Source organism: Etheostoma spectabile, unplaced genomic scaffold (assembly GCF_008692095.1).
Source record: "Etheostoma spectabile isolate EspeVRDwgs_2016 unplaced genomic scaffold, UIUC_Espe_1.0 scaffold00569384, whole genome shotgun sequence".
Taxonomy (NCBI): Eukaryota; Metazoa; Chordata; class Actinopteri; order Perciformes; family Percidae; genus Etheostoma; species Etheostoma spectabile.
The window spans coordinates 1-21,508 of record NW_022605099.1 but is presented as its reverse complement, the minus strand read 5'-3'; the positions used below and the strand labels follow the sequence as shown (position 1 = coordinate 21,508).

Sequence of the window (21,508 nt, the reverse complement as noted above, 5' to 3'; positions counted from 1 at the left end):
CTACTCCATCCGTGTCCCGTCAGCTGTTCATGAGCATTGCTACAAATGTCTTCTCTTTGTTTCCTCCTTTTTGTTTTTGTACAACATTGCAGCGCTTATTAATTACTGATTAATATCTAGTGGGTTTGAATGGTTAGCTTGTGGATTATGTTGTGCATAGTGCAGGTAATGGCTAGTGTTGACAGCAAATGCTGTGATTCTTCTCTATCTTATAAATTAATATGTTGTCTATTTTCTTTCTATGAATGGAACTACTTGATATTAATTACATGACAACAACAATCTGTCACTCACTGGGACATTATTGTCCCAATAGAGCAGTACATAATAGAAATGGAAGGCGTCACCAAAATAAAAAAAATAAAAGGCAAAATAACAGATGTTGATCTGGCAACAGCTCCGACTGAAACTGAATGCATTGGAATGATGTCATCATCCCAAACAAACTGTCTCCACTAAACACTTTTTGGTAAAAAAAATAAATAAGAATAAACTGGCAGTGACACGCTTGCACATTTCCGTCTGAGCACAAAGTGGTATACATATTTGTCTGGATACTTACTGCGTAAGTAAAAGTACACTATGAAGAATACAACATAGTATGTATGTGTAATGGTTTTAACATGTAGCATGGAGTTGGAAATTTTCATCAAAGCCTCTCAAGCTGAATATTTTCCTAAATGGAGGCCAAAATCCTAGAAATAATGATGTACACTGCTGAAATAAAAAACCCTTCTGTCTCCAAAACGTGAGCTCTATCTTTTTGTTTTGTAAATTACATCACAAAAATGATTAAATCACAACACAATTTCCTCTAAAATGATGTTAACTAAGAATTGGATAAGTAAGAATGTGTTAGTGACCTGTTAGTGACATTTCCCTTTATTATCTGGTAAATATTTAATAACAAAGATTTTTCATTTTTTAATTAATTAAATTAAATTTTATTTTAATTAATAAAAGTTTTGGTTATGTCAAATTAAATGTAAAAAATGTTGGTTGGCTTGAAGTTGTGGCAGGCATAGTAACTTTGGCGTTGTTGGGCAAAAATTCAAGTGGAGAAAAAAAGAGAAAACTAGACGTGTGTGTGTGTGTGTGTGTGTGTGTTCAGCCACACTGGAGAATATGAAAGCATGGAAGACAAGATTGTAGAAAATAGTTTAATTTCACTTTATCTAAATACCACTAAAGTGAAAACAGGCAGGAAAAAAAATCTCATTCCATTTTATTGATATGATCATCATTATAAATATCATTACCATTATCATTGTTATTAACCAAATCAATTCACCTCTAATTTTGATTTGCGTAAAAAAAAGAAGCATAATTAAAGTTCATAAATAGCATTGCTTGTAATTCTGTGCCAACATTTCAGACTCCCTGAAGTCACATTTAACCCCCCCCCCCCACCGATCTGATCTAATTCATCACATGCTGAGTGTAAACTGGGATTCATTTCCATCATTGTCATGTTATGCCTCTGTCCAGCAGGACTCCAAATGACAATATAAAAAAGCAAAAAAAAAGTCAGTTTAACTTTACCAGGTGAACAATAATAACAATAACCATACTTATAATAATAACAGTTCCCAATAACAATGATAATAATTAAAACAAATTGCACCATACTGTTGTAATCTGTACCGCATACTGACACATCTGGACAAGCAGCTTCGCTCCTATTTCACAACAAATGTACTGGAATGTTTGAAAACTGTCATTTGTGAGTTAAAACATCATGTTTATAAGAAAATATTTCCCCCCTCTGACTGCTTACACTGAAAGAGGAGTTTTGCCTGTGAATGCAGCTAGACCATCAAGGGGAGCAGTCTCTTGTTAAGTCTGACTTTTGTGAACATAATCCCGGTTAAACAAATCCTAATTGGGAGTTCTGGGATTCGTATCTGTGCATATTCAAAAGTCTGCATCAATCAATACCAACACTGTGCATAAGTGACATGCTGTTATTCTCCACTCCATTAGACAGAAGGAAGGTTATAATAACTACAGCTGGGTGATAATCGTCTAAATAGTAGGCTAGGTATCATTTTTAAATCCCTCATACTAGAGCGAATACAATACCTGAGTAACAATATTAAAATATTAATATTTTTTTCAGTACCTTTCTGAAATATTTGCATTTTTTTTCCCATTAATAAGAAGCCAGAGTTTTCAATAAAACAGTTAAATTGGCAGAATTTTGCTTTAAATCTGGAACTGTCTTGTCACAAAATAAGGAAACAAGGTGACACATCTGTAAAAAAAAAATGTCACGTTGAAATGAATGAATGTCACAATAAAAACTCCCCCAAAAAACCTAACAGCAAATGTGTTTCAGAGAAAAACTCTTAACAGAGATGATGAATTTCTTGGTAAATGAATCAGACAGCAGTTCAGCTGGAGTCGTCCAGTTAAAGGAGAGGAAGAAAGGAGGGATTTCTTTTTCTACACCACGGATGTGCGAGAGAGGCGGGAGGAAGTCGTTGATGAGTCTTTTTTATATATCCCTTCTCTATGATCTCTTTCACACCAATGACCTGGGTTTGGCCCGGGTTGTCTGATCAGGGTTCAATCCTCCTTTTGAAAATTCAAACCCAGCCAGTCAACATGGGTATATCTCTGCTCATGACAATTCATTGACGACCTGGGTCACAACCTGGGAGTGATGCATGACAATTATGTGAGATTGTGGGTATGTTGTTAATCTCTGAACACAGAACAGTACATGTAAAAACTTAACATACAAATACACATTTTCCTGATTTCAGTTTCTAGGGCCTTTTTTCTCTCTGTTGTGGCACATACAAACTACCCAAAATTTAACACATTGTCCCCTTCCTACCCTCCATTTCTTCTGTTTTTTCTCTCCAGTTGCTCTCTCCTCCTCTTCCATTTCTTCCTCCTCCCAGTTTCCATCTACACCCGGCCCTCGTTCTCTCCTGCTCTCTTTCTGTCCCTCGGTGGCAGTCGGTCTGCCAACTACCCCGTCGCTCTGCCTACACCTTGTCCAGGAGGGATCTCTGGCAGTAGAGGAGGCGTCGAGGCGTGCCGTACTTCCTGAAGACCAAAAGCGCTCCCAGGGTGATCACAACCAGCACCAGTAAGAGGAGAGGGATCACCACGGCCGCCGGCCCAATGATCATCCCCTTCTCTGTCTGACCTGTCTTGGGCTCCTCGCCCTCGCAGCCCATCCAGTCCGTGAGCACAGACTTGGGGTAGCCGGACTCCACCTTCATGTACTGGTTGTTGAACTTCCAGTACTTGTTGGCTTTGTAGAAATAAGTGTAAGCTGAGGAAAGTGAAGGGAAAGAGTTTTGCTTTAAATCAAAACACAACAACACAGCTGTTGTTTGGGTTAGAACTGCTCTATACGTATATGAGGGTGTGTCAACAGTAGAACTGCAAATGTTTTTTTATTGTCAAGTAATCTGCCAGTCATTTTCTTAATTAAATAATTGATTGCTTGATTTGAAAATTGTTAAGAAATTGTAAAAAATAAATAATCAAAACCTCACATTTAAGAAGCTGGAACTGAGAAATGTTGGCATTTTGTCTTTGTTAGTGATACATCGACAAAATGGTTACCAATTAATTATCTATCTGACATTGACAGTTTGACTGTTTAATAATCGACTTATGTTTCAGCTTTTGGTCTTGAAATATCGACATCCACGTGATTAGGTAAATGGGGAGAAAAACTTACATCCATCTTCACTCATGATGACAGCTTTAATGTTTTCCGGTGCACCGCTCCACGTGCTAACGGGCTTCGGATAACCGCTGTGCACTGTGCGAGTCTGCTCGTTGAAACGGTAGTACCTGAGAATGACACCAAGACACAAAACAATCAAAGATCTAACTGCTTTGGTTCATTCATAGAACTAAGACTGTAAGGAAACAACAACGTGCATGTCCTCATTTATATTCTACAATTACACAGAAACAACACATGGTTGAAATGAGGACTAAACTGGGCGAATAACTCTCTCAGGAACAAAAAAAAAAATGCAAAAAAGGCTTAACAGTTCAGATTCCACATATAATAAGTTCACCATACTTTAAGCGTATGTGGTGAACCCTGAATAGATAGTGGACAGACTTACTTAGTGCCTCTGAAAAGGTATGTCTGTCCTGTCGGTGTGTAGAAGAGAGCAGCATCAATCTTGTCTTTAGGTAGACCGGTGCCCAGGTCTTTCAGGCTCTTTGGGGAATCCTTTTCCATGCGGTTCTGACTAAAAACCCAGTACCTATCAGCTGGAGATGTAAGAAAGGAAAAAGGGAAGATGATCAGAAGTGAGATAGAAAACATGAAAAACTGAAGAAATAGTGATAAAAAAGTCATAGCAATTAACACATGAAGTTCATCACTGGAGCAGCTGCAGTGTCTCAAAATCCAATCTGCTTCCAATCTAATATCAGATGGAACCTACCTTTAAAGAAGACAAACTTCCCATCATCCCTCTCGTAGGCTGCATTGATGTTTGATGGCAGGCCCTTCCAATAGTGACTGATGGCCATCGGGTAACCTGGCAACACCTTGTTGTTACGCACACGCCAAAACCACTTGTCCTGCAAACATACACATACACATAGATTAGGAGATCTGAAGTTAATTTGTCTGAGATAATGCATTATAGTGGGACACTTGAATAGTCAAAAATATCTGTGGTGAGAAAAGTCCATAATTTGGTTTCTGAGAACATTTAAATATCTGAGAAAAAAAATGTCTCCTGTACCTTAAATATAAACTTTTCTCCACTGAGAATAGCAATGGTGTCAAAGTGTCCCTCGCAGATGTCTGGGCCATTGTCAGGGGTGAACGGCTTTGTGGGTCGAGGGGGGGGAGGGGGAGGTGGGGGAGCCCCAGACTTGGATCCTGTGTGAAAGAGGTTGTGAGAGAGAAGAGAGAAAATCTTTAATAACAAATAATTCAAAGTATGTATGTACCAACACAATGTCGACTCCACCATTTTGGTCCGGACTAAAATATCTTAACAACTACTAAATGTGTTTCAATGAAATGTACACACATTAATTATTTCCAGGTGATGAATACTTTTAACTTTGTTGCATAATTCAAATGATGAAGACTACTGACTTTGTTGATCCTCTGTCTTTCCTTTAGGGCCACTGTCAGGTTCACATTTTGGGTTTTGAGTGAAAAATCTCAACATCTATTGGATGGCACGATTATCAGGTTAAAATCTTAATGTGTGTTCAATACTTTGTTTTACGACTAAATACCTGCAAAGCTCATGGCATTCCCATCAGCCTCTGTTGTATTTTTGTGTTTAGTGCTAATTATCATGTTAGCATGCCAACATGCTAAATTAAGACAGAATTTTTAGCATTTTGCTCAGAGCATCGCTGTGTCTAAGGAAAGCCTCACAGACCTGCTAGCATGGCGGCAGACTCCCTTGTTAAGGTCTAGTCTAGTTTATCAATAAGGTATATATTTACATATACCAAATGATGTAACATTTTAAAGAACTACTGAGAGTGTGTCCGTGTTCCACTTAGTACCAACGTCCCCTGAGAGCCCCAGTGGTGGCTAAAAGGTGGTGGATGTTATAAAAGGATCATCACTGCAAATATATAGCACACGGTCCCACTTCCGTTTGGAGAACAACCCACCATAGATCGTTTGGATGCCTCTGCGATCGTCATCTGGGAGCTGGAAGTTTTCCGTTTCAAACCACTGGTAGAAGGGGGCCATGATGGCAGAGGGGTCGTTGGAGTGCTCCAGACCCAGAGCATGACCAAGCTCATGGACAGCCACAAGGAAAACATCATTACCTTCAGAGAGAGAGAGAGAGAGAGCGAGAGAGAGAGAGAGAGAGAGAGAGAGAGAGAGAGAGGTTACATTCAGTTTATTGTTCTCTTCCTTCTAGGATCTACATGTCACCGTCTGCTCTTCTCTCTCTTACCGCCCTGGTCTGTGTTCCCGGTGGTCCAGGGCTCAGCTAGGTCAAAGTGCGTGTCTCCCCCGATGCCGTGTCCGGGGAAGTAAGCGTGAGCCAGGAAGCCGCCCTCGCCATCAAACGGCGTGCTGTCGCCATGGAAACCCTCTGAGAACGAGAGCATGATGTCTGCGAACTTGTCGACCTTGTCCCTGATGTGGCTGTACGGGATCTCCCTGAAGGTGAGCGGGATCACGTTCTCCCACACCTTGAAGGCTTTTCGGATGGCTTCATAGGTGGCTCGCTCTCCGATCTTAGGGGTGTAGTTCTGTATGCTGTTAAGAACAAAGAGACGGGGATTTATGCTGACACTATAGGCTAATTAAGTCTAATACATCAAACATGACTGTAGATCAGTCTGCAGTCTTGTATTTATTGTAAAATGGTCTAAAAACAAGCATCTGTATCATTAACACATCACTTCAGTTAAATGCCAGACTTTAACAAAGTTTTTTTCCAAATCCTTTTTGCATTGTTTTATTAGTAGTAGTAATATTTAGAGTTTGGATTTTGAGTTTAAAAAGTGTTTAATTTCATTAGCGCTTCAAAGATTATTCAATCAATTGATTCTGAGAATACGTTTTCAGTGGTTCCTTCTTCAAAATGTGAATACTTGTTTTCATAGTCTTCTTCTATTGTAGAAAACTGAGTATCTTTTGGTTTTGGACTGTTGGTCGGACAAAACAAGCAATATGAATATTTCAACTTCTCTAGGACACTGTAATGAGCATTTTTCAAAGTTATAGATCAAATTATCAATCCCAAAAAATAATTTAAAGATGACTTTATTATACATATTAAAAAACGGTGTGTATCATCACCTGCATAATAGATCATGAACCTGTGAAACTTTGGTTGTGAAAGACAAACATGTTGAAAAGCTAGATGCGTACCTGAAGGTCACCTCTGACTTTTCCCACTTCAGACCCTGCACGGCGTATCTCTTCCTCCTCAGGTTGGTTTTCAGCTCAGGGCCAAACTTGTCTGGGACACCACACCGCGGCCGGCTCATCGCCCTGGCAACAGCAAAGTAATATTCCCAGTTCTTAACTTAACATATTTGGACTCAACTGAAGGACACATTATTTGTAAATAACGATATTGCTTTCATAGACTCTCTTAACTCTACTTTTAATCCCAAGTCATCAAATGATCTGACGGCTTGAACATTTGAAAGCCCTTATGCAGTTACGTGCTATAAAAATGTTGCTGTCGTTCAGGACTCACTGTATCGTGCCGGAGTCTATGATGCCGGTGACAGTCAAACCGTAAAAGCTCTGCATGTTTGATATCGCTGTTTCAATGGACTTTGGTGAGCGGATGGCCTGGGCTCTGACGTCACCTGGAGGCAGGTAGCCATACTGCTGCAGCCAACCCTGCAAGAGAGACGGAGAGAGAGCACAATGAAGGTCTAATTGTTAACATATTAATCGATACTTTTGCGTGTGTGGAAGACTATTTCCTTTCCTGTTGGACTTAGTTTAACAGATGGCACCATGAGACTTATATACTGTAGATATTACTTAAAATTAAATGTCATTAAGAAAATCATATGTGATCTTCACAGGTGGGCTAGGTTAGCGTGTCAAGAAGCTATAAGGCTGGAAAGAAGTTCATCTATTGGCTATGAGCTATGGGCTCATACAGCAGGGCCTGCTTCTACAAGGCCATGTCAGCTGATGTAGTGCTGGATACAAATGTTTAATTAAATTAGCACAAGCCAGCTAATACTGTCAATCTGGAGCTTTCCAGGCCCTTGTAAAATTCTCTGTTGCTACTTCACAACACAAAATCCACTTATTACAGAGTATCAACACTTAAAAAAATGTGAGCATGATGCCAAGCAGCATGTACTGTGTGTGATTTACCACTGTCCCGTCACGCATCATAGGACATGTGGGTGTCACCTATTGTCACACACTCTGACTCATACTCCCTGGAGACTGCGATGTAATAGTTTTCCAGATGCATTATAAAAAGGAAGAAAAAACACAGCCGACCACAAGTTCCTACAAGAGTTAAAAACAAAATGGTAAAAAAATCCCCTGTGTTTTTATAACTGCTGTGGTAAAAAAACAACAGAATGATGACATTTCTTGGGAGGTTTAACTCTTCTTTCATCTGAACATCAAACATGTGGGTGTCTTTCTATATTTATAAGGCTATTGATCTATTGAGTGTTTAATTGTGATGCAGTCTACATGCAGTCTAAATGTTCACTCTGGGAAATTGCTGTAACACCTTGTTTATCCCCAAATAAACCTTCCAGACTCGATGACCATGCAACAAAACCAATAATAAATATATTCTATTAAATCTAAATAACAAAAGGTTTTTTTCAACTACAAATGACACACAGATATATGAAATATATTCTCCAGAGAACAACTAAATGATAAATAACTACTTAACTTAAACCCTAACCCTGTATCATTACATCACTATTCTGTTTTAAAACAACACGAGCAACAGCTTCAACAACTGAAAAACCTCACAATGAATATGGACAATTTATACTAAAGCTGAAACTTGCATATAAATATCACATATTTAAGATCTTATATTTGAATATTGTTTTCAAGAAATGGGATACACTCCTAAGACACACATTTTTAATACATCACTTGTGACTTTAAACGACATAATTCTTTCTTTTTGGTCATTTTATAGACCCAACACTAAATAGCAGTTGAGAAAAGTGTGGATGATAAAATAGCTAATCAGGCAGATTAAAGATTTTATTTATGCCGACAAGGCGGTGAGATTGCTGCCTTGAAAACACCCCTGCATAGTGTTGCACGTAGCCTTTCTCATGTCAAGATCCAAGTAGCAAAATCTAAATCTTGGGACCCCTAAAACTGCTACATTCAGTTCATGGTGTTTTGGAAAAGGTACAGGAATACAAAAAAGTCAAAATGTCAATTATCCGCTAAAATACAAAGATATTCTACAAGAGGCTTTTGTTTTTTCTAAGAAGTAATTACCGTAGGAGTGTTGCAACACACAATAAATATCACGCTCTGTGATTTTCTTAGTCTGCTCGTAGTCAGACACGCCAGAAACAACAGAAAAACCACCTGAAAACATCGTAGTCAACAAAAAAAGAAGGGATTGGCTGCTTGTGTGAACCTGTGGGTGTTTTTCTACTTCCAGTCAACTTTCAGAGCTTGTTTGGACTTGCGTCTCTGACCTCAGATACATATCCCATATTGCATGGTAAATAAAGTGAGACAAAATGTGTGTGTGTGTGTGTGTGTGTGTGTGTGCGCGCGTTTGTGTGTGTGTGGGTGGTTTTGTGTGACTTGTTAAGCTAAATACTGACTCCTACAGCAGCCAACACACACATTGTTACGGTAACTCACCATGTTTCTTTATATGACTGTGACATTACACCATGTGTAAACTCCCTAAGCCCAACACCAAATCCCTACTAGCCCCCTTAATTTATGCTGAACTAGTTAGGGGGAACTTTGTTGTAGGGTCATAAGCAGGGGCGAGAAAGCCAAATAAAACACACTCTGAAGTCACTGATGTCATTTTAGTCACAATGACCCAGAAGTCTGTCTAGACGATTGCAGCCAAAGACAACTGGCGGTCATAATGCTGGAAAAAGTAAAATTTAGGTTCCTCAAAGCTTGAGTTTGAGATCTCCCTGCCACTGACTATGTCTGTGGCACCTTCTCCACTCTCTCTGTCTGCTTTCATGTCAACCAAAACCACCACTATTTATCTTTACACATGAAACGCCAGCCTATTCTTTCCACTGCCTGCTGCTGGTGGTCTAAGACTTAAAGGAGTAGTTCAAAATTTCGAGGAGTATTTGCTTTCTTATAGCATTGATACCGTAAGAAAGTGGAGCAGTTTTCCCCTGTTTTCAATCTTTGCGCTAAGCTAACCAGCTGTGAGCTTTAGCTTCATATTTAATACACAACCATAAGAGTGGTATCGATCTTCTCATCTCCTGGCCCTTTTTGTTTGAGTTGTAGACTCTTAATTGCATCTTAAACCATGTGTTTCCACTTATGTATCTGCACACAGCGTCAAACACACATCTTCATCTCCACCACAGATTAACTCGGTGGAATTACGCTGAATTCCTTCGTTAGCGTCATCTAAACCTCAGATATCGCTCTTATTCCACCATTAGTGCTGTTTTTCTCTTCAAACCTCCCTCTGACAAGTAAAGGGAAAAGCAGGGGGGAGGGATGAAAATGTGGCAACTGTTTACTGTCTGCGCACACACACAGCTACTGTTAGTGAAGTGCTGGTCAGATAGGCCAGAGAACAAGGTTCACTTATGACGATCTGCAGAAAGGCTACTTATCTCCCTTCTCTCCATCTCTGCTTTTCCCTTCTCACAATTTCTTCAAGATTTCTCTGATTTTTTTAAGCATCTAGTTAATCTAATTTATCCCCTTACTCTCTCTGTACTACCAACCAAATTGACTTTCTCTGCCTCCTCACTGACTGCTGCTAGTGTGTCCTGTGGCTCCAGTGTGGTGACGCGTCTGCTTCTATAAAAACACTCCCCTGAAAAGTCTCCCCCACACCATCAAGACCTCCATTTCTCTCCCTCTAGTCCCAATCTACTCCTCACCACCACCTCCGGTTGAGACGCCAGGTATCCCAGCATGCACCCCTCCTCCCTGGAACTCCCAGCAGCCACCATCAAAGCTCCTATTTATTGAGACTTGTACATGGCTGGTATTGTTGGCCTTGGGTTAGCTAGGTAGCTCGCTACACGGCCATGTGTGGTCAAAGGGCTGGCTGCTGGTTTGTTAAACACACCGCTGAGTGTGGGCAGTGTGTGTGTGTGCAGTGACGTGAAGTCTGAATGTATAATGCACAGACACTGAAACACAACCAGCGTGATGTAAAGGTTGTGGAAGAGGTTGTTTCGGTGGAGCTGTGGGATGGAGAACATGGATTCTGTGACCCTACTGTGACCTTGCTGTCTTATGTAGAGCTGGAACACTTAGTTATTTGGACAGATTTTCATAATCATTTGGTCACTAAAGTCATTGTTAGGTCATTTTTGTTTTCTTAAATTCCTCTAAACTGAATATTCTGGGGTTTTGGACTGTTGGCTGGACAGCATTAACAATTTGAATATGCTTTGGGGACAATGTGTCTGACATTCTATGAATCAAATGATCAAATGATTAATTAAGAAAACAATCTACATATTACTACATAATTAAAATAAACTAATCAGTGGAAGCTCTAAATTCCATAAAGGTGATTCATCACTTGAGCACTTAATTAGATTTTTATTGTATGTCAAAACTATTGAACAGTAAAGGTATATTGAGTGTTTCTTTCTGACTTTTTGTGGAGCAAATAGTTCAATCATTTGAGAAAATAATCAGCGGATTCATCAAAAATGGCAATTATCATTAGTTGCAACTATAATTTTAGTGAGTTTACCAATAACTGATTACAAAAAAGTATCTAAAAACTGAGGTAGGTGTAGTTTGTTTCCTCCAAATCACCACTGCATATAGGTGCCTGCAATCATTGTATTCTCAAGATCAGAACAGAATAATCTAAATCTTGTTCTTCGTCTAGCTGTATTAACTTGGAAAGGTCCCTGGGGCAACAATAAGCCGCTGGGCCCCCATTAACCCTCCATTGCTCTCACACTCAATGTGTACAATCTGTGAAACCTTTCCAAACTAGAACAGCACCCCATGGTTCTAGGTTTTCTGTGGGGTAATTTCATTATAGGCACTCAGTGTTACATTGTCTATAGTCAGTGTATGTTCAGAGTACCAGCTGTAATCAATCTGTTTTTACTACATCCGCCCTGATGAAGACCTTGTGTGGTCGTTACCGGTTAACAAAATTGAACTAATAATGGTTTTAAAAGTAGACTTTAGCACAGATGATATATCCTTCTTAAGCTATGGCCTCATACAGCCGGGTCTACTTCTATAAGGTCTCTACCCATGTCAGTTGATTTAGTGCTGGATACAAATGTTTAATTAAATTAGCCCTTGTAAAGTTCTCCGTTGCTACTTTACAACACAACACTTATTACAGAGAGTATCAACACTCATGTGAGCATGATACCGAGCAGCATGTCTGTGATACAGTATGTCAATGTCCCGTCACGCATTATAGGACATGTGGGTGCCACCTATTGTCACACACTCTGACTCACATTCACCGGAGACTGCGATGTAATAGTTTTTTCCGGTTGCATTATAAAAAGGAAACAAAAAAAAGCCAATCACAAGTTAAAATTAGGGAATGATGACATTTCCTAGAAGGTTTAATATTCCTGTCACCTGAACATCTAACATGTGGGTGTCTTTCTATATTTATGCAATACAAGAAATGATGTGTTAAATAGGGTCAAGGATGTGGGTTTGTGTATATTTAAGTATGTACACACTTAGTATTGCAGTTACGTGTCTGTTAAACAATGGCAAAGGCCATCTTTTTGTGTATAGCAATGCTACCAAGTGTCAAAACACTAGTTGTTTTAAGCTGCCTAAATAAACTTCCACTGATTTTCTATTGTGAATCTGTTTTTTTTTTTCAACCCTGAGAAATTAGTTATCCTTGAGTATACTTAAATCTAACCAGGGACAAGTGTGGACAGACAAGAAGGTAAAAGACAGTAGAAGATGATCTAAAGTGCAGAGTTACATTAGCAAAGGAGAGGTAATGCCATTAGAAGGAAGAGCAGAAAATGGAGAAGGGAGAGAGAGAGAGAGAGAGGGGGGTTAGGAGTACGGCTGAATTTAAATTTAAGGGACTGAGTCAGTTGTTCCTCTTGCTCGGTGCCAATGGAAAAAACTGAGAAATCTGCTCATGAGGGGCTCAATCTCACATTGCCTTCATTTCTTAGCGTCTCTGACCCAGTTAGCACTCCCAGCAGCACCGCGCAAACGTTTCCATTTCTGCTGGGTCCAACCGGTCAAATAAAGTCCCTTATTCTGCTTTAGTGAAATATGCAAGCCAACAGTAACTGGTATATACGTTTTCTATGGTGGCAGTGATGCTAGAGTAACAAATATATATATATATATATATATATATATATATATATATATATATATATATGGAGCTTATAAAATATGATTAACTGTGATAGAATAAACAGTATTGAAGAAATGAACTCCACTTAAACCACTTACAACATTACGATGATGGGTACCACTTTCTAATAAGGTTGACAGTGGTGGAAGATGTATTTAGATCTTTTTCTTAAGTAAGTATAGTAGCTAACAGTATTAGCAGCAAAATATAGCAGAGTACATGCAGAATGGCCTATTTGTATATCACACTTTTAGATCATGAACGGTGCATTAACATGGATATGCATTGGTTGGTTTTAATGTTGTAGTTGGGGCAACACCTACGTAGATACTGTTGCTCCATGTTGTAAAAAACTCAGTCAGCTGATGGAGGTTCCAAATAAAAGTAGTAAGAAAACCTTGAGTTGAGATGGTTTTTGTCAACTATCTGAAAAAAAACACTGTAAAAATAAGTACTTGAGTAAATACAGTACTTGAGTTGAAATATACTTAGTTACTTTCCACCACTGCCTGGAGTCTTTTCAAAGAGAGGTCTCTACCTCTACCAGATGGCTGGTTCAGCACATCTGGCCTACATCTTTAGTCAGATCCAACCAGCTGAGCACTGGAGACTAAAACCTATAAGAAATGCATGCATGTACCTTCAAAACCTGCACTTTCTAACATCACAGAGGAAACCTCTTTGATGTCAAGGTGCATCATTTTCTGTGGTGTAGAAGGGCAGAGATAAGCTCCCTTTCTCCCTTGAAGCCCATCAGTGTCTCATTAAGACTGATACAGGTGATTACTTTAACATTTCTTAAGTGTCAGCCGCTGCCTGTCAGAGCAGCGTGCTCCAGATCTGGAGCAAGAATTTTTCTTTTGATGCTACATCAACACTCACTCTAGCCGAGATAAAGAGACCTGAACCCAGATGTGTTTTGACCGAGTCTGTAACCCTCTGCTGGAATCACAAGATGTGTCTCCAGATGGCAACGGGGAATCTCCAGATTCTTTTAGCCCGATATGGAGAGATCCTGTATTAGACCCTGTTTTTTCTATTGCTGCCCACTTCCTTCTCTCACAAGGTCCCGCTAAGCTTTTTATTTACGTAAAGAAAGGTTAGACAAGGCAAAAGCGGTAAATGAAATCAGATGCCGGAGGCCGCAAAGGTACTAGACTTTACCAGAAGTCATTTTTACCGTGGAAGTCTGCAATTTCTCTATTGGTGGAGCCAATGGATTTTGTTTGTAGTTTGTTCGTTTGAGTGAAGTCAGAGAGGGATGTTTAGATGTTGAGTAACACTGATAAACCACAAAATTCCTCTAAACTCAGTTACTCTGTCCAAGTTCTGCTTTCCGAACCCTCCACCCCCACAATGGAGCTTTGTCGACTTTAAATAAAAATGTATGTCATTCAGTTGTTGCCTTTTTTTGGTTTCACCTATATTTGCTGTCTGTCTGCTTTCTCTACACACAGACAAGTTTATCTTTTGATCACAGGGTTCATATCCAGCTCTCAGGTGATGTAATCCTAAACCCATAGTTAATTCTTATCCTCTTTTTGCATCAGAACTGATTGCCATGTCTGACAGCATCACAATACAGTGTACACAACATGGGACAGTCACTCTTCATCTGATGTCTCACATTAAGTCCTCCACTGTTTAATGCTGAAGTGATATATATTAGAAGATCTTATACACTGCTGTAAAAAGTCATGTTTTTGCACTATGTTTACAGACATCCATCACTGTTGGTGTGTTTGCCACAGGAGGGCAGCTGCCTGTGGCATCTTATAAACTGTCTGACTCTCTGAGTTATCCACCATGTCTGGCTTGACTCACACGCCAGCAACTTGTGGTCAGTGACTAAGGTCCTCCTTTTCGCATCCTGTCCACCTAGAACTACAGCACAGACTCAACTTAAACTCACTTGTAGCTAATAGACTTTTTGCTCTGTGAATCAATTCCCTGCTACAGCTGCCTTTATTGGTGCATCCTGTCCTTTTAGTGGTGCAGTATTTCACAGAGAAACACCTAGTATACGTGCAGTTCCTGACTGTATGACTTATTGTGACTGAACACTGATGAGGGTGTTTTAATAAAAACTCCTTATGACCTCTGAAACTACCAACAAAGCAAATATGAAATGGACTGAGAGCCAGAGAGGCGCTCAGGCTGCTCGTACCCAATCATTTACAAAGCTGCACGGGACCTGATGACAAAATCTGTTGTTCCGTTGAAGGCTAAACTGCACTTCATTCAACTACTCTCCATTCCTCAGGTGTCACAGCCTGAGGCCTACAGTCTCCCAGATAGAGAGACTTATGTCTGGCTTGTTGTGAATGCAGACCAGCTTCCCGGCCTATGTGCAGTCTACACAGGCAGATGAAAACCATTAACCCCCTCCCCCGTACCCTCACTACACCCTTTTCTCTCAGAACAAAGCAGCTCAGCTGAGGTTTCTGCCCCTGCATTGCTAGACCCCCCCCCCCCAAAAAAAGTTTTCGACTCATGACATTTTTTCTCTTGATGAAGTTACATCTCTTCTTACAGTTTCTACTCAGATGGGATTTTAAACAGCTCTTAGTACAGAGTTTATGGGTGGCTGCATAAACATGGGCACAAAACAGATCCTCCCTTGCTGTTGCAAGATTAGAGAAAACCTAGTAAACATTAGAAAGACACTACTGACACTGTAGAGATACAATAAGGGGTTAAAATACAATCAAATAAATCGCTGTAAAACTTGGGAGTTCTATCTATACCCTTCAAAGATAGTGTAGAAACTGTCATTGGTAAACAATTAATTAGAAAATAAAGAACATTTCAAATTCAAGTTTTTAAAACATAACAGCTATGACACACTTTACATGTGTATAAATTCCAGTATATATCACTTTGCATTGTTTAAAGTGAATAAATAAGGATTTCTATTATACATACCTCTGCTTTAAGTAAATCTGCAGTGACTGAGGTTAAGCCAAAGCAGCAGAGACCACAGGCCAGGGCGAGGAGCTGGGGCAGCATTCTTCTATCTGCAAACTGCCCCAAACAAGTTCAGCAATATGTCTACAGAAGTCCCGCCGTCCTGACTGCACACTAAAAAACAAATCGATCGATGCTACTCCGTTATGCGTTTAAAACGTGGCACAAAGCTCTGTGTGGTATCCACATGGACACTGTGAGCGCACCGGACAGCTTTTCTCGACAAAAGAGTTAAAATCACTGAACAAAATGTTAAAATCATCAGTGAGCTGTGACAAATGCTCAGCTGGTGTTTACTAAAGCTTCATAATTTGGTTTCCTGTCCTCTGCTAGGATTGTCTGCAGCCAGCTTGTGTGGACGTGGTCGAGAGAGAGAGAGAGAGAGAGAGAGAGAGAGAGAGAGAGAGAGAGAGAGAGAGAGAGGGAGAGAGAGAGAGAGAGATGGATTTTCCTCTGGGTCCTCCTCCAGATGTGCGGATAGTTTGACTCTTTTTTAGGTTAAACAAACACTGACATTCAACTTTAAGTAGACAATATCCCCATTTAAAAATACACCATTACAAGTCTTATAATACGAAATTCTTAACTTTAAAACTTTTATTTAAGTAAAAGTCATGGCCTTTTTTACTCTACTAAATGTGTGTGTACTTATGAGTGACTTTAAGGAACAAACAATTTGATCAAAACCATTTCATCAATTAAAAGGTTGAAGCGTTTCTCCAGATCAAACTACAGTTGTATGACAAGTAATTAAATTACCTTGACCAACATTAGAATGCTACACATGCATGCCTCAGTAGATCCAATATGATAACATGACACTAACAACAACCATTCTCTTATTTTACTTTCCATTTTGCAAGTACATCTGTCCAAATACGCTTCTGTAGGCTTACTCTTAAGTAGGTCCCAAAGTAAAAATGCAAATGCATGACCTTTGCAGTATTTAAAAAAAAATGCATTAATGCTACTTTCACTTCCCCTACACGTAAACACATTTTGTAACATTACAACTGGTTTATAAGCCAGCCGTGGTCAAATATGCTGTGTACACGTGTAATATGGAAACGTAAAAACTCCAGAACACAAACACTGAGATTGGACTTAACAGTGAAGTAGGAGACATCTTGCATCCAGCAATCAACCGTTTGAAATGGAAAATATTGAAACACTCATATCTGGATTTTTTATTGAAGGAGGAAGACCAGGTGTAATTTTAAGAATCGATGAGGTTATTTCACTTTGTCAGTAGAAAAAACAGATCAGACCTGCATTACAGTTAAAAGCAGGACAGCATTGGAATAAGTATTGAAATCCTTTGTAAATGAACATAAGTTAAATAGCCTATACATACATACATACATACATACATAAATACATACATACATACATACATACATACATACATACATACATACATACATACAATACATACATACATACATACATATATACATACATACATACATACATACATACTTACATATTGGTTGTCCTAAAACATGTCTTAAAGGATCAGGATATTATTTCTTCCAATGCTGAAATGTAGTAGGGTAGAAGTGTAAAGTAGCATAACAAATACTGAATAAAAATGAAAATACTCTACTTAAAAATAAATTAGTGCAACACTTGAGAAAGTGTATTTAGTTACTCTAGACCTCTGGAGGTCCCTACCACATTTTTGTGAATTAACTGATTTTGCTTAACTGTAAATTTGTACAAACCGACACTGACACCTTGTGTTAAAAAAAGAAACATTTCACACTAACTCATTGTACACATTAGCCGCCCTATAGGATTAAAAAAAAATATATAGGGACATATTAATGTACACTATTGTGATCAGATTCAGTGTAAGTGTTTATGTGAACAAAAATGTAAAGTTTTATGAATGGAACAAACTGAACAATTAAGCCCCGCCCCTCCTGTCATGAGCTAACATGTACGGAAGTAGATTAGAATTTATCAACAAGAAAGGCCGACAGACATGGTAACGTACTTGGCTCCAGTCCTTTTTTAAATCATTTTATTAGGTTGTTACCTCTTCTGACCTACATGTTGTGATTTATTTAGGTACTTAAAGAATCCGTGTCCTGCTTGGAAACGTGTTGTTGTGGTGTCGCCTTCTAGAAAAAGCGTCTAAACGAAGACAGAAGTCAGTTAGCAGTTAGCTCGCCAGGAAGCTAACGTTAGCTTTTAAAGCTGGCGAGCAGCTTCCCCCTCCTTCTCCTTCAAACCGAAACTATCCCTTTTAACGTTATCTCAGGACATTATCTGTACTTGTAGGGCACTAAATGATGTATTTATTGACAAGTACTCGACATCCTAATAGCTTTACTTTATTGGTAATAACAGAAATACTTAGAAACTATTTATGTGGCGAGGATGTTTCCTCTGAAATGCTAGCGTTCAGGCGTCATTGTTGAGAAGATAATGGGAAGGAAGTGGGTGTGTGGGTGTGTGAGAACAGCGTTCAAGATCAAAATAACGTCAAGAGGCAGGTATTGTTTTCCTGCCCGGATATATGTTATTAATATTACTGTATATGTCAATGCTCACTCACGTTTTGTGGCCAGATGGATTACCCTTGGGTAAAATAGTTTCGACTCAATCAGATAAACGTCTTTAAGTTGTTTGAAGTAGGAGCACTTAAGCTAAAACCAAGTGCCAGTCAAGGTAATTTAATCTAAATAGGATAAGAACTCTTACGCTGAGGTCTTATGATTGACATTAGCAACTGCAAAGTAAGTTATTGTTTATAAGGCAGACAAACTGACCAACACATACAATAAAAGGTCGATACTTGGTGCCTGTGTATTGATACAGTATTGCCTCTGAAAATATCGCGATACTATGCTGTATCGATTTGTTTCCTCCACCCCTATTTACACCTATTTACGATCATAGAAGACTGAGAAAGCAGCAAATAATAACGTGATAAGCTTTTTTTGTTGTTGAAATAACTACTTAAATTAGTAATTTATCATAATGTTGACAATTGATTTTCTACCAATCAATTAATCAACTTAACGATTAACCCCTAATCATGACTATCAAATGAACTGTTCTGATGTGCTGGCTGGCTTATTTATTGCCACGGCAGTCGAGTAATAACATTATGAGGCTGTTTTATGGTTGACAACCAAATTAACACGCATCTTCTCTTCTTTCACTTTACAGATGAAGTCTTCCTGAACAAGCCTCCAAAAATGGTGCTTCTCTGACATCTTTTTTTTTTTTTAAAACCTTTTTCAAGTCTTCAGTTTTAATATAGTTTCCAACATTTTAGTGGAGAAGCATTATCACAATGACCGCCGCTTACAACCTCTGTGCCCTCCTAGTTTTCACCGTAACAGGTAAGTAAATACACTCTGTTCAGTGTGTTTGACTGTGTAACATTTATGATCAGACAACCATGGTGATTAAACACCTGCCTGACTCATTCTGTTTTTGCTTAATTTATCTGCAGCATGCAGCCATTTTAAGCCTGTCTTCTGCTCTGGTAAGGAGACAAACTAGTCAGCACTTTATCTCATGTTGTGACGAAGATGAGGTTTTGTCAAATTATGGTTAAATACTTCTCTCTAACCTACCATGAGCAGATCATATTGACCAGTACTTCTTTACTGTTATTGTTCCCCACATCTTCTCCAAGCACTTATTTTATACTGTATTGTGATAACATTAAGCTGAATCGGTGTAATGTAATTAAGGTTTAAAGGTGCTCTAAGCAATGTCACACATGTTTTAGGCTACAATATTTGTTGTCACATACAGCAAACATCTCGTCACTATCCACGAGGTGCCTGTCCCCAGAGCACACTGTAAAAAAACGTGGCCTCTGTAGACAGCCCAGGGTCTACAAACAGCAACAAAAACAAACTGTGTCCACCTGCACCACCAAGTATACACAATGTTCCAGCTTTCCAGCCAATAACCAACAAGAAAGATTTGGGGGTGGGGGTTAGTGTGCAGAAGCACAGAAGAGAGTGGGAGGGGCAAGCTAGTCTCATTTTGTTTGAAAATACTTCCATCGTCAACAAGAAGTCACGTCACCCAACATCGCTTGGAGAACCTTTATAAGCAAAAATAGTAACGTTGCTAACATTTTCTTCAACACCTCACCGTTTTAACGCCAACACTTTAAGCTTCAAAAAGAAGAACTGTGGAAAAATGTGTCTTCTTAACCTTGTTCTTCTGTCTTGCTGTCCTTCAGCCCACTGTGGGCATTCCCTCCAAGTCCTAGACAGTGATGTGGGAGAGATCACGAGTTCTGCTTACCACAGCTGGTCCTACCGCTTCGGCTCTACCTATGACTGCTGGATCATCAAGGGTTCGGAGGGAGAACCTATTGTTCTCAGGTAAAAGCACTGAGGGAATTTAAAATACCAGATGCAGTTATTTGCTGTAAGTCAGATGTCTTCTGTGACAACGAGACACTCAATTGAACGGAATTCAATGTATATATGACAACGACATGTGCTGTGCAAAGTATTAAATGTCTTTACTACATAGAAAATATTAGGGACCCTGATTTTGCTCGATCATGTTCTGTGGTTGGGGTGAAATGTTATGAATGGCCTAGGAATGGGCAGTATTAATGAAAACCAATTGAGAAGATGTTTGTGACTAATCCAGTAAAAAACAAAGTTGATTACATTTAATACTAAATCATGTAAACATCCCATATTGCCATTCAGTGATTTGCAGCATGTCCTAATACACCTAGCGATTAAAGGAAAAACTAGCGCTGTGTGGCAAATGCCAATCGTATTTTGTCTACTTGTTTTGTTGCAGAAATGCTGCCTCTTAGCTGGTATTTTTATGTAAGAAAGGTTGTTCACTAATTCTACTTTAAATCCTTTTTTTTAAAGCTTTTCACAGTTTTCAGTACGGTGTAGGAAGGAATGGGTGTCTATAAAATCGTCATCTGACAGCGAGCCGCTTGTCCTTTGTGGCTCCAAGTTGCCGCAACCAATGGAGTTCCCAGGAGGAAATATTACAGTGATGCACCACTTCCTTCCCCATCTGTTCCCTGTGTCATCTTTTCTGTTGAACTACGCCAGAGGTATGATAGCATGGTGTTTTTTTTTCTTTTGTTTAAACATTTGTGCAGTCTTCATCTACCTTTTCAAGGAAAGAATCAATGTGTACAACAGTATTACATTTTGGCTTTGCATTTTTGTTGCAAGTTTCAGTTCTTTTCAAAATTGAATTCTTTTCATATGTTTTATCCCTTCTGTATCTACACACCCAGACTCTGGTAAATGCCCAGAAACATCCTTTGAGTGTCTGGGGGGTCGCTGCCTTCTCTCTCTTGGCGCTGTAATGGCCAGGTGGAGTGTCTTGGGGAAGGTGCTGGTCCCGGCACCGATGAACAGGGCTGTGATGCAGAAATGGAGACCACAGAACCCCCAAAGTACAGCAGCACACAGGCAGGGAGGCGCCAAAGCAGAGACGTACACAGAGAAGAACCCATATTGGGACCCAGATAGACATTATGTTGCAGATTCTGAGTCATGATCTGTGGGCGC

General features: G+C 39.4%; 2 protein-coding genes across 2 annotated transcripts; one reads left to right on the top strand and one right to left on the bottom strand.

Annotated features, from left to right (window-relative positions):
- Positions 1 to 1,208: 1,208 nt before the first annotated feature.
- On the bottom strand, positions 1,209 to 16,358 carry LOC116684895 (matrix metalloproteinase-14). Its single transcript, XM_032510280.1, has 10 exons — positions 15,933 to 16,358; positions 7,188 to 7,336; positions 6,854 to 6,976; positions 5,928 to 6,235; positions 5,635 to 5,796; positions 4,737 to 4,876; positions 4,431 to 4,569; positions 4,104 to 4,254; positions 3,704 to 3,819; positions 1,209 to 3,289 (listed from the first exon to the last, which is right to left on the bottom strand). Exons 1-10 carry the CDS (start codon positions 16,014 to 16,016, stop codon positions 2,997 to 2,999), a joined length of 1,665 nt encoding a protein of 554 aa, XP_032366171.1. The 5' UTR covers positions 16,017 to 16,358; the 3' UTR covers positions 1,209 to 2,996.
- A 1,540-nt stretch (positions 16,359 to 17,898) lies between these two features.
- LOC116684896 (low-density lipoprotein receptor-related protein 12) lies at positions 17,899 to 21,433 on the top strand (the record flags this gene model as incomplete). Its single annotated transcript, XM_032510281.1, has 6 exons — positions 17,899 to 17,964; positions 19,155 to 19,330; positions 19,444 to 19,476; positions 20,191 to 20,335; positions 20,849 to 21,042; positions 21,232 to 21,433. Coding segments are annotated over exons 2-6 (623 nt in total), but the record flags the coding sequence as incomplete, so codon positions are not given.
- Between the last annotated feature and the right edge of the window lie 75 nt (positions 21,434 to 21,508).